This window comes from Sinocyclocheilus anshuiensis, unplaced genomic scaffold, assembly GCF_001515605.1.
Source record: "Sinocyclocheilus anshuiensis isolate Anshui unplaced genomic scaffold, SAMN03320099.WGS_v1.1 scaffold80, whole genome shotgun sequence".
NCBI lineage: Eukaryota > Metazoa > Chordata > Actinopteri > Cypriniformes > Cyprinidae > Sinocyclocheilus > Sinocyclocheilus anshuiensis.
In genome coordinates, this window is record NW_015554102.1 from 1,461,762 (window position 1) to 1,478,910 (window position 17,149).

At 35.2% G+C, this 17,149-nt stretch overlaps 2 protein-coding genes and 1 pseudogene across 2 annotated transcripts in view; all 3 read left to right on the top strand.

Moving 5' to 3' along the window:
- The window catches only part of LOC107669657 (putative helicase mov-10-B.1), a 17,126-nt gene extending 15,777 nt beyond the window's left edge, over positions 1–1,349 (top strand). The window contains exon 22 of the mRNA XM_016461984.1: positions 586–1,349. Within this exon, the coding sequence (XP_016317470.1) occupies positions 586–647 (62 nt within the window). The 3' untranslated portion in view covers positions 648–1,349. The remainder of the gene's footprint in view (positions 1–585) is intronic.
- A 1,065-nt stretch (positions 1,350–2,414) lies between these two features.
- Positions 2,415–9,950, top strand: LOC107669658 (putative helicase mov-10-B.2). Its single transcript, XM_016461985.1, has 3 exons — positions 2,415–2,504; positions 6,114–6,273; positions 9,875–9,950. The coding sequence occupies exons 1-3, from the start codon at positions 2,449–2,451 to the stop codon at positions 9,917–9,919; spliced, it is 261 nt and encodes an 86-aa protein (XP_016317471.1). The 5' UTR covers positions 2,415–2,448; the 3' UTR covers positions 9,920–9,950.
- A 29-nt stretch (positions 9,951–9,979) lies between these two features.
- Positions 9,980–16,490, top strand: LOC107669593 (putative helicase mov-10-B.2; annotated as a pseudogene).
- The last annotated feature ends 659 nt before the right edge of the window (positions 16,491–17,149 follow it).

A 17,149-nucleotide genomic window follows, 5' to 3' on the forward strand; every position in this document is an offset into this window, starting at 1 on the left:
TATATATATAAACTAATTAATTAATTAATAAAATATATAAAAATATAATTAAATTGATCAAAAGAGACAGTAGAGACATTTATAATGTTACAGAAATTTTCTGTTTCAAATAAATACTGTTCTTTTGAACTTTGTATTAATCAAAGATTCATCATTAATTCAGCACAACTTTTTTCAACATTAATAATAATAAAAAATGTTTCTTGTGCACCAAATCAGCATATTAGAACGATTTCTGAAGGGTCATGTGACACTGAAGACTGGAGTGATTCAGCTTTGCAATCACAAGAATAATTAAATTTTTGAACAAAAAAAAACATTATTTTAAATGGTAATATTATTTTACAATATTAATGTTTTTACTATATTTTGATCAAATAAATGCAGCCTTGGTGAGCACAAGAGACTTTTCTCAAAATCTAACCGACCCTAAACTCTTAAACGGTGGTGTATTTGGACCTACACAACTGTACACCTGTTTTGTTTATAGGACAATATTAAGGACTTCTGTGCTTTTTCTTCTTCTTTGGGATTTAAAATAAATCTTGAACCAAGTTCTAACTGTCATGTTCTTTCTCATCCTAGTGGAAACAGAGGAGAGTGTGGTCCAGCAATATCTGAATCCTGAGTGGAGACATGACCATTAAATGAAAGGAGCTGTGGCGGTCCCTTTTACCAAAAAGTTAGAAAATACTTCAACGCCCATAATACACTGGGCTCATTGCTGTCCAAGGCATCTGACGATTCAACTGTCCATATGCAGGAATACAAATATGCTAATAAATAAACCGGGAGATCTGGGTGCAGGTTACATGGGGAAAGAATACACATTGTTCATTTACGTATAATACTGAAAGTGTAACAATATAAATCTGATTGAAAATTTACCAACTTGTCCTTTAATCTCAGGGCTTTGTATGCAATGTTGCCTATATTGATTGAAAAGTTTTATTAGTTTTAAAGAAAGTGCATAAATGGAACACATGGTTGGTAAATCACTGATTACTGCCCTAAAATAAGTGCCTTGTTTTATAAAAATTACCAAAGAACAGAAATTATATTTTAATAATGCTTAATTGATGGTAAAGGTTTTGTTTGTGGTCCCACTGGATTGTCTGAAAATTGCAAATGGAGTTGGAGGTTTACATCAATGCATTGTCAAACACATCATTAAACAATTGTGTACTTCATTTCAAGGACTTTTGACTGAAGTAAATACATTATTGTAAAATGGAGGATGTTGAATCACAAATGAATGCAAAATTTGGAGACATGTTAATACTTCTATCAAGCCTGTCAACAAACTCATTACCGGTTTCTCACAGTCAGCAGACTTCAAAATTTAATACATGCCATGACACGTAATTTGAAAAGAAAAAGCATAATGTATATTTATTGACCATGAAACTATTTTGCATTATTTCTTTGCTAAGGAATTTAGTTTTTTTTTGCGCTTTGTATACAATCTTGTTGTCATCCAAAAGTAAAACATGAAAAAATAATATCAGGATTTTGTCCTGCATATTTTAGTTTTTGTAGTTTAATTAATGGAATGTGTCGCCACATTAAGTTATCATTACTTATATAAGGAAAAAAATCTATCATCTTCCGAGGATAAATGATAGTCATTGAACTAGACTGCATGTGTTTCATTGATATGATCTGCTCACTTTTAATAATGCTAAAAAAATAAACTGCATTATGTTGCCACTTACAAAGTTTAGATGAAAAGAAAACCTTCATAAAGGCAACATGTGACACCTAAGCTAATCCTCACTTGGTCTAGAATCATAATTTTGTTATGCAGACTTGGTTATGATGAGCTGCCTATTTCAGACTCTGCATCTGCAGTGCTGCTCTCTGATCTGGACGCTACAGTTGCGTTTATTCTAATAATTGTGAACCTTTTGTTTTAGGAATACTAGCACATTATACACTTCATAACACATTTTTCCTTACACGTATGGCAGGGATGGGTATATCGTGAAAGGATCCTGCAGGTTTAACCCTACATCGCTTAAGTTTCGTTTTGTCTGCTTTATAACTCTTCCGTAGAAACAATTGCGCCTGGTTCATATGAGAGAGTGTGATCGTAAACCGTTCATTTTGTTTCTAGTAACTGACCTAAGAGCTTCAAGTATCAAACGGTATGAACAGAAGAAACAGGAATAATTATCTCTCTATAGCCGCTGTGCGCACAATTGGACTGGACTTCATTGAGATGCTAGAGGAAACCAACAGGAGATCCATTACTGACAGAAACACACTCGGAGACATCTACAATGAAGAGTTTCGAGATGGGTAAAACGATAACCATGCACATCAGTGAACGTCTGTATTAATTTGAATTCAGTTAAATGAATAAGTGCGTCATCTATTGCACACTTGTATTCACGGACGGTGGTGTCAAAGATCCAAACCTCTCTAGAGTCATCTTTGCATTGAGAAATGGGAACAAAGCCCGTCTTTCCAGATCAGGAATGCATGTTTACTTTAACACCAGTGTAAGAAATCTTATTATATTTACTACTGGCTACCAGTTAGCCAGATGATTTATGCACATTTGATGTAATTATTTCGGATATATTTAATAGCAGTGTTGGGCTAGTTACTCAAAGAATGTAATATATTACTCATTACTAGTTGCTCATTTCAAAAGTAATATTGTTCCTTTACTTATTACTTTCTGGCAACAGTAATTAGTTACACTACTAGTTAAATTACTTTTCTTCACGCCCCACAGAAGTTGTAACTGTGTGTCTTCCACATAAAATTAGTGATTGATAGTGACATTCAAGTAGAAGTGTTGTATTAATCTCATTGTATTAATCTCATTAATCTTATTAATTTTCCAAAAAGATTTGTAATTATAGTAATATAATGTACCACATGCTGATCAGAGGGATGTGGGTGGGATGTAATGCCAGAGTAAAGTAAAGCCACAACTTGCACAACAGCGCTCAGATTATCTTTTTTTCCTGACAAAATCCATATAATACAATATTTATATCTGCTGAATGTAAGCTTTTCCATATTCCAAGCTTGCCTGCTGCACTGGGGACATCACATGCATGTGTGAGTCGTGAAAATTATGAAAATAAATCTAAGAATTATCTGATTGTTGGATTTTAAATCAGGGGGTTGAGGCATCAAAAGTAACTAAGTAACTAAGCTGTTTTATGGATGGTAACTGTAATATTATTACTGAAATCGTATTAGTAGCCTAATTAGTTACACTACTAGTTACTGCAAAAAGTACTACCACCACCACCAAGACCAAGGAGCTGATAATAGACTTCAAAAGGAAGAAAACAGACATTCAGCCTCTTTTCATCAGTGGCGACTGTGTGGAGAGGGTCTCGGACTTCCGGTTTCTGGGCATTCACATAGAGGACAATCTGACCTGGAGTGTCAACACCATTACTGTCATCAAGAAGGCACAGCAGAGACTACATTTCCTGAGAATACTCAGGAATTACCAGCTCACACAAAACCTGTTGGTGTCCTTTTACCGTTGCTCTGTGGAAAGCATTCTGACATACTGCATTTGTGTGTGGTTTTCTAGCTGCACTGCTGCTGAAAGGAAGGCTCTCCAGAGGATCATCACCACAGCCCAGAAGGTAATCGGTTGTCCCCTCCCCTCTATGGAAGAGTTACACAGTTCCCGCTGCCTCTTGAAAGCTCAAAAAATTCTCAAGGATCCATCTCACCCAGGACATTCTCTTTTTGAATTGCTACCTTCGGGCAGACGGTACAGGGTTCTAAAAACCCGAACAAACAGATTAAGGAATAGTTTTTATGCTAAAGCTATTTCTTTTTTAAATACTGCAAAAAAATTAAATTAACCATCATGTGTGTTGAAGACATGAAGTGTCCATCTCTGTTGATTGTAAGATTAATAGTTTACATGCCAAGCCATATCTGTTTTAAATACTGCAATAACTTAACTGATCATTATGTGCAACATTGAATGAGTCGTGCAGCTCTGTTGAATGTGAGATCAAACAGTTCACATGCTTAAACTATCTGGTTTTGAATACTGCAATAACTTAACTGAACATTTTGTGTACTGTTGAACTGAATGTGAGACGTCTTTTGTATGTAATGTTGTGTAATAGATCCTGTCATCTGTGTACTATTTATTAGATTATTGATTAATTCAATAATCCCTATGCACCCAAAGGATTGCATTCAATTTCGTTGTACCTGTACAATGACAATAAAGTCATTCATTCATTCATTCATTCATTCAAAAAGTTATATTATTACAGTAACTAAGTTACTATTTACTAGTTACTGCCCAACACTGTTTAAGAGTCACGTGAATACTCCTATCAGCAGGACATTTTGAAGGCTAAAATGTGGGTCATCTGATACTTTTGGCCAGGACAAACAGACTTTTACAAATATATTACTACAGCCACAAAAAAAGAAAAAACTGTTTCATGTTACCATTATTCTTGGCTACTTGTTAAGTTTACCTGTTACCTGTTACTGTTTCATGTATTGGTATTTTCTAGGGCTGTGAATCTTTGGGTAGACAGCGAATCGATTCGATTCACGATTCATAGGTTTTCGATTCGATTCAAGAACGATTTTTTTTTTTCAAATTCAGAACGATTCAATTCGATTCTATTCACAATTAAATTCGATTCGATAAATGATTCGATTCCGCATTCTTTAAGTGCATTCACAAGATTATTTGAATGCTTGCCCTAAATTCTTTAAATGCTTAGTCAGAGGGCAAATTACACAGCAGCCTTTATGGTTACAGAACCATAGGTTAGAGGAAAAAAAAAAACACTTTTGTGCATTGTTAGATGCTAGTTTAATGATGCAATGGCATGACATGGCATATGTAGAAATGTATGTAAGCCAAGATTTTAAAAAAGAGCTTTAAAAGTATTATGTATAGGCTAACATTTTGTCACACCAGGGGACATCATGAAGCCATCATTTCAGAAGTACAGAAATGTCAAATATAATAATTGTATGTATGTATGTATTATTTATTTATTTATTTAAAAGGAATTATTTTCTTATCTCTTACGTTGAATTTGCTATAAGAAATCAAATACACTTCTTGACAATAATCAATAATTTGCAATCTATAATTTTTTCCTAATGGCAATTTTGAGTGTTTTATACTAAAAACAATTATTTCAAATTTCTGCACAGAATAAGGTAGAAAATATACTTTATAGTTTCTGCACTGTAATAAATGATATGTCAATTAGTACGGCATCATTCATCAATTTTATTTATTTATTGTGTTTATTGTCTCAACGATTCATCAGTTCATTCTGCTTTTTATTCAGATTAGCTGCAGATATAGCCTGGCACATCTTAAATTCTATGAGCGTGAAATCACTTCTCTTTCAGTGCGAAAAATTCTTTATCTCATTGTCATAAAATAAAATGCTATATTATTTAACATTTCCTCTCCATCGGCGAATGATGATTCTGAAAGAAAACGCCAGAAGTCTGTTTGCTATAGCAAGGAACGCTACTTTCATGCATCTGATTATCAGATAAACCTCGCGCTCTTATTTCAAGGTTGTTAAAGTGAAGTGACGTGACATGCATTCGGTTCAATTACATTGTTAAGACACATTTATCATTCAATGGAACTGTGCGTATGCTTTAATAACTTACATTTTTGCTCCGTCCATGCAATAAATGCGCAGCCTTCGACTGCTCAGGTATGTCGTCGTTATGACCGAGAGCCATTGAAAAACTACAGAAAAGTAAAACTACTTAACTTTAGCATTACTGACCACGAGTACTAAGGAGAGATCACACATCTTGTGACAGTCACAGGCGGTAAATAGTGGAGCGCGTGAAGGAGAGATGCGAGGCACGAAAACTGTTCAAGGTCTCCATTAATTCGTGCTTGTAGTAATTTAATGTTTATATATTTTGAAAGCATTGAATCGCTACAGGATGTTTCAAAAAATAAATATGATTTTTGCATCCCCCTTTGTGTACATGTTTCATACTTCTGCATCTCTGCATGTTACGACTGTTATATGCGATTTAGAGTTATGAATGTTCAGCTCTGAATGATAAGAGAAATAATGAATGTTTCCTTTGATGTGTTTGATGGTTTTTAGGTCATTACTGCAGAGTCCGCTAGGCTTCCATAATTATGCAGAACGTTTTGATTTACTGCTGTATCTGGAGGAGTGTCAGATGCATGTGGATATCAAGAGATACAACAAAGATCAAGTCACCTTACTCAAAGACTATGACAAGAGACTAATGGTCTTAAACGTGAGTGGTACAGTTGCAAAGTCTCAAATCCAAAGAGATATTCTTTATCAAAGTTAAGAGTCAACCACGCCTACCTACTACCTAAAAATATATCCTGTTTCATCAGATTGTGAAACTACTCAGGGTTGTGAACAAGGTTTCTTGTTGACTTTAACATGCAAACTGATGTTGTCATGTAATTTAATGCAATGCTTCTCTGTTTACAGATCTTAAATATTCCACTGATTTCACTGCTGTGCTAGGTTGACTGAGGGTCTACTCTTTTAAAGGAATATTCCAGGTTAAATATATCTTCACCTCTATTAAAAAGGCACACATGCTGTCAAATTACAGCAGAATTACATTTCCTCTTTAAGCTTGTACACATGTACAGTAACGCACTTACAATGAAAGTCTAAAGGCATTTTTTGCAACATACAGTAAATGTTTAAAATATGAAACTGTCACTATGTTGTGAAAGTACAACTATAACACTTAAGTATTTAAATAGAAATATTTTAACCCTGTTATCCTTTAATAGACGTTTCAATTTAATACAGAATCTTTAATGCAAGCAACCCTAAACTAAAATACAATTATGTATGACTATTTAACTCTTTCATTGTGAATTATAATCTCATTAAATGTTTTTAATGCACATGGAAAATATCATCAAATCATCCCCATAGCTAAAACACAACTCTCTGCTGGGCAGTGCATCTTCAAGAATAAACCTCCATTTGCATTTGCTCCTTCCGTAAAAGACACTCATCCCTCCCCACTGGCTGCTCGTGGCAAACAAACACAAATGGAGCATTAATCAGAATTCTCTGCAGAGAGTATGATTGCGGCTGCCTCCATCTTTACTGATGAACAGGGAAAAGCAGAGTCCATGCTGATACAGAGGCTCCCAGACTGCACTGGCTTTTCCCAGCATCCACCACTGTTAGTTTTCACTCTGGACTTCCTGATGTGAGTAGACCTGACCTTATTCTGAAGACCTGAAGAAAGAGATATTTTTCTGTGAAATAAGGGAACGTTAAGGCAAGACACTTCAGGTCAGTAGGATAAAAGTAAGGATTAATAGGTGAGGACTAAAATAACAGATATCACCATATTACATCACTTGATTGAGGCACTACTTTTGCATTATCAATACATTAATATTTAGAAGAAAAAAATATATACTGTATATATATATATATACATTTGCCATTGAAATGGTTATTTTACGCAAAAATACAAATTTGATCATTGTTTGCTCACTTTCATGTTATTCGAAATCCATATGAGTTTATTTCGTGCGTGGATAAGGAGATATTTAGGAGATGTTATTTTCCACACAATGGACATGTATGTTAGAACCTATTCCATCTAAGCTACTAAAAGAGGTCCTTCCAGTAGTCATAGTTCCTCTTCTGAATATTAATTTGTCACTGTCATTAGGATATGTCCCAAAATCCATCAAACTTGCTGTTATTAATCCTCCCATTATAAAACACAACTTGATCCTAGAGAATTAGTAAATTACAGACCGATCTCAAATCTCCCTTTTCTGTTAAAAATATTAGAAAAGGCAGTGTCCTCTCAGCTACAGTATGTTCCTTCTTAGAGAGAAATGGTATCTGTGAGAATTTCCAGTCAGGATTTAGACCATATCATAGTACTGAGACTGCTCTTATCAGAGTTACAAATTACCTGCTCTTATCATCCGATCAAGGTTGTATTTCTCTATTACTGCTACTGGATGTTAGCGCTGTGTTTGACACTATAGACCACAAAATTCTTTTGAGCAGACTACACAAATTATGTTGGCATTAGTGGTATTGCATTGGCATGATTCAAATCTTACTTATCTGACCGTCATCAATTTGTAGCAGTGAATGAAGAGGTATCGTATTGATCACAAGTACAGTATGGAGTACCACAAGGCTCAGTACGAGGACCGCTGCTTTTCATGATTCACATATTACCCTTCGGAGATATCTTAAGGAAACATGGTTTTAGCTTTCACTGTTATGCTGTTTATACTCCGCATGTAATAACCTTGAACACTGTCTAAAGCTAAATGGCTGCTTTGTCAATTCTCCGTCATCAGCTCTATATTTCTTCGCGGCCCACCGAAGCATACCAGTTTGCCAAACTAACAGAATATATGGTAACACTTTATAATAACTTTCAATTATAAATCCTTAACTAACATTATGTAATGCTTAACAGATCATTAGTTAATATATATTCACAAAGCTAAAAATATGAGATAATGCTCTTGTTGATGTTTACTAATGAACTTACTAAACATTACCTAATGATTGACATATGATTATTTAATTCACATTGAAATGCTTACAAATGTCAGTAAACTTTCAGTTCATATGATCTTCATTTGTTGGTCTTTGTATGTTGTGTAGATCTCTATTTACACATCTTAACAAATTATCTGTTATTTTTTTGTTCACGTTTTTGCAGTACCCAATCTAAAGTGGAAACTATTCATCATTTGCAAATGTTTATAAATGTTTACTAATCAGTAATACCTTTATGAACAGTCATCTGAATGGCAAAAAATGTCCCGAAAGACCTGAATTACACATCTTTACTAATCATTTATTAATCATTTGTTCATATTTTTGCAGTATTCAATCTAAAGTTGAAACTATTCATCATTTATGAATGTTTATAGACGATTACTAATCATTTAGTATCTTTATGGGCATTGGACTTATGTAACAAGGTTTGTGTAAAGGGTGGTTGGTTAAGTTTAGCTAAATGCTTGCTAAAGACATAACAGATTGTACTTTTGGTGCAAAAAAGTTGTTTTGTTGCCTCAACACTCACATTAGTATACTACTCTTCAGTATATCATTAAACATGATAGCTTTTCCTTCAATTATAAATAAACAGGGTAAAACAAATAATTTTTTAAAAGAAAATACTTGTTAATTTATCAAAACAATATAATATAAACAGATTGAACTGTGTTCTCTTATAATAATCAAACTGACCCCTGTACACTTCTGACCACTTAACCAACCCTTAAACCTACCCAAACCACCAAACCTGTCCCTAACCTTATTTATTTATATTAAATAAAAAAGTACTTTTTAATAATTCACAATGTATGTATAGTGCCACAATCAATCAATAATTAAATAAAAGTTTTCAATACAAATGAGCACAAGTCAAGCTGCGATACCAAACAGGACCACAGGGAGATGCCAAAGACCACTAAATCGCCTGCCATTACTACTATATGGATCCATTCAGAATTGCTAAATCTCTGACCACCGCATAATCAGCGTTCATTATAAAACACTCTTGCTTTTAAGCCAAATACACGCTGAAAAGAATAATCTTACTGACATCTGGACGAAAGTCACTATTCTCTCCGCAATCGCTGAAGAAATCGGCCGTGTTTTCTCTGCATTAGCACTGTTTTGAACTTATTGTTTGAATTCGTTTACTGGATCCTTGGACTTTGCAGGAGTTTACCGGTTTAAAATGATGTGATCGCAAAAGCACATCTTGAAACTTTAGTTCGAATAGGATAATACAAGGTTTTGGGGTCTGATTGTGTAGGCCTATTTCTTGGATTAAAGCTCCCTGGTGTTTCGGAGAATAGACCATCAGTCCTGAGGGGAGATCACCTGCTTCTCACCAAGAGTGAGGAGGTCCAACTCTCAACTGTGACCAAATACAAGGGCTACGTCTTCTGAGTACCGGCAACATGTCAGAAGTGACAGTATGCACAAAAAAGTGCAAGTACTCTAAAGGCTAAAATATAGAAGTGCTGGTACTGCGTACCGGTGCATACCGGCCCACTTCAAGCACTGCCTCTTGGCTTATATCGAAGTCCTCTAAATTATATCCTCTGACATTTTTTCTTTACAAAATGTCATTTTGTACTTCTAATTTGTGACCTGTGTTTTGTTTTGCTCTCTCCTCTGTATTGTTCTCTTCCGTGTTCGTCAACTCTCAATAGAGCTTACTCCTACGTCCTACGTCATCAGCTGAAATGCCACTCTCTCATGAATGTGCGTACAACAGTAAGCGTAAACTAGAGATTATGGTTTTAAATATAGATATTTTTCTTCACTTCAGAAGGCCTTTATTAACCCTGTGTGGAGTACTTTTTTATGATGGATGGACATACTTTTCTGGGCTTCGAAATCTCGACCCCCATTCACTACCATTATAAAGCTTGGAAGAGCTTGGACATTTTTTCATATCCAATTGTATTTGTCTGAAAGAAGAAAGTCATATACACCTAGGATTTGGATCGGGTTAAACTGGGCTTCTCTCGAAGGTATGAAGAATGAGTTTTAAAAAATGCATGTGGCACAATCAGTCAAAATCATTAACAGATGTCTGATCTAAGATGTTTTTGGTGCTTGTTAAGGTTCCTTGACCATGTATATGTAGATAAGATGAAATTCCGTGTGGAGTTCACAGTGAATCGTCTCCCGTTAAGACTACAAAACACAGAGCAGTACACATGGCGGTCCAGCACGAGCTCAGAGATGTGCTGTTCCCTGTGGGCTCAAGGAGCTTGAACCCTGCGTCTCCACCTGCACTGAGGTCAGTAAGACCCCTATTAATATGTTATTAAAACTTCAGAATGAATATTATGTGTATTTGAGCCTAGCGTGTGTCTGTCTCTAGGCTCTTTGATCAGCAGCTTCAGAGGAACCCTGAAGAGTACAGTGCAGTATGTCACATTGTGGCCGGTACGTCCAAGCCGGCACCGTACTTGGTGTTTGGATCTCCTGGCACTGGTAAAACCGTCACGATAGTGGAGGCCATCAAACAGGTAAAACCGGTTATCGCACACAGCAGAGTAAACACAGCCTCACCACATCTTCATTAAAATGTCAGTTTGTTGCATTGTATGGTATTATGCTTGCCTGTATGAAAGATTTCACCATTCAGTGGAATATCTGTTGCATCCAGTCATTCTTTCTGTTTGTTTCTCAACATCTCGCAGGTGGAGAAGAATATACCTGGTGCCTATATCCTAGCTTGTGCTCCATTTAACAGTGCAGCTGATCAGCTGTGTGAAAATGTTGATGCACGGAAAATATACAGACTTTATGCTAGCTCACGCGATCCAAAAGATATCCTTAAAGTTCTAAAGGTTAGTGTCTGTTTAACAGTAAATAAAAGAAAGAAAGAAATGCATCCCACTGACATATACTAAGCATTTAAATATCATCCTACCTTACTCATATGTCAGGCTTTCAGGGTTAATGCAAATAAAGGGATAGTTCACCCAAAAATGAAAATCACCCTCAAGCCATCCTAGGTATATATGACTTTTTTTTTTTCAGACAAATACAATTGGAGTTATATTAAAAAATATCCTGGCTCATCTAAGCTTTATAATAGCTGTGGATGGGGGTTGAAATTTTGAAGCCCAAAAAAAGTTAATGAATCCATCATAAAAAGTACTCCACATGGCTCTGAGCGGTTAATAAAGGCCTTCTGAAGTGAAGCGATGCTTTTTGGTAAGAAAAATATCCATGTTTGACATTTTATAAACCGTAATCTCTAGCTTCTGCTAACTGTCGTACATGCATTCACGAGAGAGTGGTGTTCCAGTGGATGACATAGGATGTAGGCATAACGTAAGCTCCGGTGAGAATATGCTAGTCTCACAAGAACCAAGTTTTATAAATCATGGAGTAATTTTCATTTTTGGGTAAACTATCCCTTTAAGTAAGATTTAAGTGACAAATGCCTAATGGTGTTACTTTATGTACGTATGCTTATAGTTTTTATTTTGATTGTTCATGTTGGGTGTGTGTTTTTAGAATATCAGTAAGCTGGAGGGAGACATGATTGTTTTCCCATGTAAAGAAGATCTAATGTGCTACAAGATCCTGGTCAGCACTCTGGTCACCTCTGGCAGGTGAAGGGCATTATCTTATCTAAACACAGTGAACTCTCTCTCGCTGTCTCTCTTTATCAGACACATAACACATGATTTATAGCAGTCTGTAAATACTGTGTGCATGCAGGCAGGTCACTGGTGGTTTTCCTGTGGATCAGTTTTCTCATGTTTGTGGATGAGGCAGGACATGCTATTGAGTCAGAGACCATCATCAGCGTGGCAGGTGTGTTTGTCTCATATGTACTGTACTGTAGTAAAAGTACTAAAGTATGATAGAAGTGAGATCCATAGACGGTATTATTGCATTGTCTCATTGTGTGCATGTAGGTCTGCTGAATGCAGAGACTGGACAGCTTGTTTTGGCTGGAGATCCCAAGCAGCTGGGGCCAATCCTGAGATCTCCTCTTTTTCCTGTAGATGTCTCTTTGCTGGAGAGGCTGATGACACAGAATGATCTTTATAAGAAAGATGACATGGAGTTTGACAAATGCTACATCACCAAACTTGAAGCTACAAGACGCTGCTCCTGACACTTTATTCCCAATTATGTTTTCTCTCAGTTTGGTGGACTTGATTTTCTTCTCATATGTAACTATAAAATTGATAAACTACTGGCTATATTATCTGCTTTCCATAGGCAGGTTTTCTTGGCTTGGTCGCTAATATTCAAGCACAACTTTTCACCCCACAGATTTTTTATTTGGAATAACTGTAATGTTTTATACAAGAATAAATCCATATTTTTTCAGAGTTGGTTTGATAAAAACATACTGTTGATCAGTCAGTTAATGAACTCTCAAGGGTTGTTATTTTCATATAAAGAATTTTTAGATCACTTTCAATTTCCTGTCTCTCCAAAAGAATTTTCCATAGTTATGGGGTCTATCCCATCTGCGGTTGTTGCTTTACTGAGAGGTACCCATCCTTTGTCACCGGTTTTTCCTAATTTGCTTGATACTTTTGTTGGTAGATTATGTTTTGCATTTCCATGCAAAAATAATAATAGGATAGTTCGTTCATTATTTCAGCAGAATATTATTACTCTGCCAGCTGTGATTGCTTATTGGAATAATGCAGTGGGTAACATCTGCTGGAAAAAAGTGTGGATGCTTCCTCATACTTATTTACTAACTAACAAAGTAAAGGAGATTTCCTACAAAATAATTCATAAATTCTATCCTGCAAAGCATTACATGAAAAAATTCAAAAGTGATATTTCCTCCAGTTGCTCTTTTTGTGATGACTCTGTTGAAACTGTTGTTAATCTCTTTTGGAACTGTCTATTTACAAAGAAATTTTGGCAAGATGTTTTAAGTTTCATTAGGAGTAACATTTATAATGAATGTATTCTGTTTTGGAAGGACGTAGTATTGGGTTTTATTGAGTATGAACAATCTAAAAGGAAACCGTTTTATGTAGTGAATCTGATTTTGCTTCTTGCAAAATTTCACATCCACAAATGCAGATATTCAAACTCTAGACCTCTCTTCTTTGTTTCTATAAAAGATTTTGAGCAATACCTTTCATTAATCCAGTTGTCTAAGAACAAAAAAAGCCTTACAAACTTTATCTATCTGTAACTCTTTTCCTATCTTTAATGACATGTAAATCTCAATTTTATTCTTTCAGTTTGTAATGTATTAACAACCCCCTTTTCCTTTTTTTCCCTGTTCTTTTTTTTTGTGTTTCTACTTTATTTTTTTTGTTATTATTGTTTATCATTTTTATGTTAATGGTTGTGTTGTTCTATGTGTACTATTCTTGATTTTTGAGCATTAGTAATAAAAAAACAAAAACAAAAAACAAAAACAAACTCACTGTCGGACAGGAAAGAGACGCAGCTTGGATAAGCGGCGGCTTTTCCCGGTTCAGATATCAGGGCTTTTATTGGTCCGTTTACGGTAGGATATCTTTATTGGTTACTGAAGTGCCGTCAAAGGGTTGAATATCAATTCAAATTGTGGGCGTACTCAGTAACGAACCATGATTTAAAAGTAACGAAGTAGATTATTTTGCTTAAATTGTACTTAAGTACAAGTAAAAGTACAGCTTTAAAAATATACTCAAAAAAGTACAAGTACCCGAAAAAACTCCTCAAAATCAATGAGAGTAGATTGTCAAACAATTTATTTTTTTATTTTTTTATTATGCAATAGAAGAACAGCAAATACAATTACAAAGACAAGTAAGAACAAAAGACAATAAGGGTTACAAACAATACTCCAAAGCATACTATGTTAGCTTATAAGACTTACACCATGAAAGAGTCTTACATGCAATAGAATTATTAGAGTTTCTTAAAGAGTTTACATACACATCAAAACCTTTCCTGAAAATAAAAAGGTAGGGAGTTTTCTTTGAAAATTTACACTTATGAATGTAAAAGTTAGCAAGATATAGCAATAGATTAATAATAAATTTACAGTGAGAAGGGTCTAACTTCAAAGAGTAACCAAAAAACACAATTTTTGGGGTTATACAACAGTTTGGATATAAATATTTGTTAACAAAATTGGAAAAGTCAACCCAGAACACTTTAGAATAAGCACAGTCCCAAAACAAATGATTGATTGTTTCTTCAGACTGAAGGCAAAAGGAGCAATTGGGGGAAATACTAAATTTAGCAAGTTTATAATTTACCGGATAACAATTATGGATAATTTTGATAGAGACTTCAACAACTTTATTAGATAAGAATTTTTGTCGAAGAAGCCAAAACTCTTCCCATTCTATATCACTAAATATGTTATTCCAAAAACTCACACAAGCAGGTAAAGAAATCTGAGATCTATTAATAATTGAACGAATGTCTTTGTTTGACATGGTATTGAGAAGACTTTGGTCAACAAATAAGTTAGTGTTATCAAAAAGAGGAGAGTCTAACGAACCTTTAGGGCCAGATTTTACTAAAGGTATAATACAATTGGGAATTGCACCAAACACAATGGCATATTCTCTTGGGGGGACTGGAAAAGAAAATTCTTGCATAAATTGTTCATAAGTAAAAAGGACACCACGATCACCTAAAAGTTGACTGACTAAAAGTATATTTTTATCAAACCAATTGTGAAAAAAAAAGATATGTTTATACGTGAAACTGCGGAGGGGACGTCGGATGACGTCGCGTGGTGACGTAATGACGTGTGTCATTAATCGATCTATGTACTATAACATGTAAAACGGGAACATGAAAGGAATATTCTAAAAACAACTCATGTAAACACCATAATCATAATATTGGCTTATTTAGAATAAGGTAAATAATTAGATTACTGATGTCCATGTAAACGTAGTCACTGCCCCCTACAGGAAACAGGTGGAAACTGCTCTTTGACAGCCCATAATAGCAGTTAAAATAGTCATGACACTTCTAGCAAATCTCTGACGGTCTGTATCACCACTTTACTTATTGTGGGGTTTGATTTTGTAGGTTGAGAAGATCAGAAGGGCCATCAAATCAGATGAAGACCTCGAAAAGTACATGTGCATTGACGATCTCAAAGTTAGTTGGGGTTTAAGCCTTCTGAACACACTGGTAGTGCTTTTTTATCTTAAAATAGGATGTGTGAAAATAATATAATAGCTGTCTTCCTTTGTGTGCTTGGTGAATTATGTAGGTTGGTTCCGTGGAGGAGTTTCAAGGCCAAGAGAGGAAAGTGATCCTGGTGTCGGCTGTTCGCAGCAGCAAAGAGCACATAGATTTGGATGAAACATTTAATATTGGGTTTCTTAAGAATGAGAAGGTATTGTTTAAGCACTTTAAATTGATCAAAACTGACAATAAAGACACATTTTCAGTTTCATATAAATTATGTTCTTTTAAACTTTCTATACATCAAAAAATCATGAGAAAAGTATCACTGTTTTCTACAGAATTATTAATCAGCAAAACTGTTTTCTACATTGTTAATAATACGAAATATTTCTTAAGCAGCAAATCAGCATATTATAATGATTTCTAAAGGATCATGTGACACTAAGACTGGAGCAATGACTGCTGAAAATTAAGCTTTGCATCACAGGACTAAATTATGTTTAGAATAGGAAACGTTTAAATGGCACAAATATTTAATAATATTCCTGTTTTTACATAAGAGACTTGCTAAACCCAAACTTTTGAACAGTAAACACACTTTAGTCTTAAACTTGTCCTTGTTCATGTCTCTTTTCTTCAGAGATTCAATGTGGCGGTGACGAGCAAAAACTTTGTTCATCATGATGGGAAACCCCACCATTCAGCTGGGGCCGGTATATACTGTACACTTCCTACTTACACATGGATGAAATGTAAAGAAAGCTGTTCCTCTAAATGATGTGCATCTCTTGTGTATGTGTATAGGCTTATTGACTTCTGCTTTGAGCAGGGTGGTTACAACCGGGTGCATTTCCTTCACCAGTGTTGAGGGAATAGAGGAGGTTGAAAAGCGTCTGCTTGCTCTTAACATCCAGCATGAGAGAAGTGAGACAGGTTTTTAATCATACACTTAATCTCTGTAAGTCACATCACATTGTTCGACTTCAACAATAAACCTGTTTTTCATTCCACAACTTAATTGGTTTCTGTAGATTTCAGAAATGGGATGAAAAATGAAACTGGTTTAAGTTTAATGCCTTCAAAATACTTGTGAAGTCCTCATTTAGGAAAGGGAAATACATGAAGTAGTCATGTGTGTCTGTTGATGTTCTGCCAAAAACAATAGTGTCAGATTTCAAGCTTTAGCAGTTTTGCTAATTATATGTTGTGTTCATCCGCATTGCAAGCAGGATGTCGTTGTGTTCGTTCACTTCTAGTGGAAACTGAGGAGAGTGCAGTCCAACAATATGTGAATCCTGAGTGGAGACACGATTACTAGCAGAGAAGAGAACTCAAGCCTGTCAAGCCTTCAGAAGCTAGTATGGAAATCCTGGATCTGTCGATTCTAAAGCCGGGCACACACTGTACGATTTGTATGGTCCTTTACATTTGTTGCTTGTCAGACTGTAAGAAATGGTAGGGGGGGGGGGGGG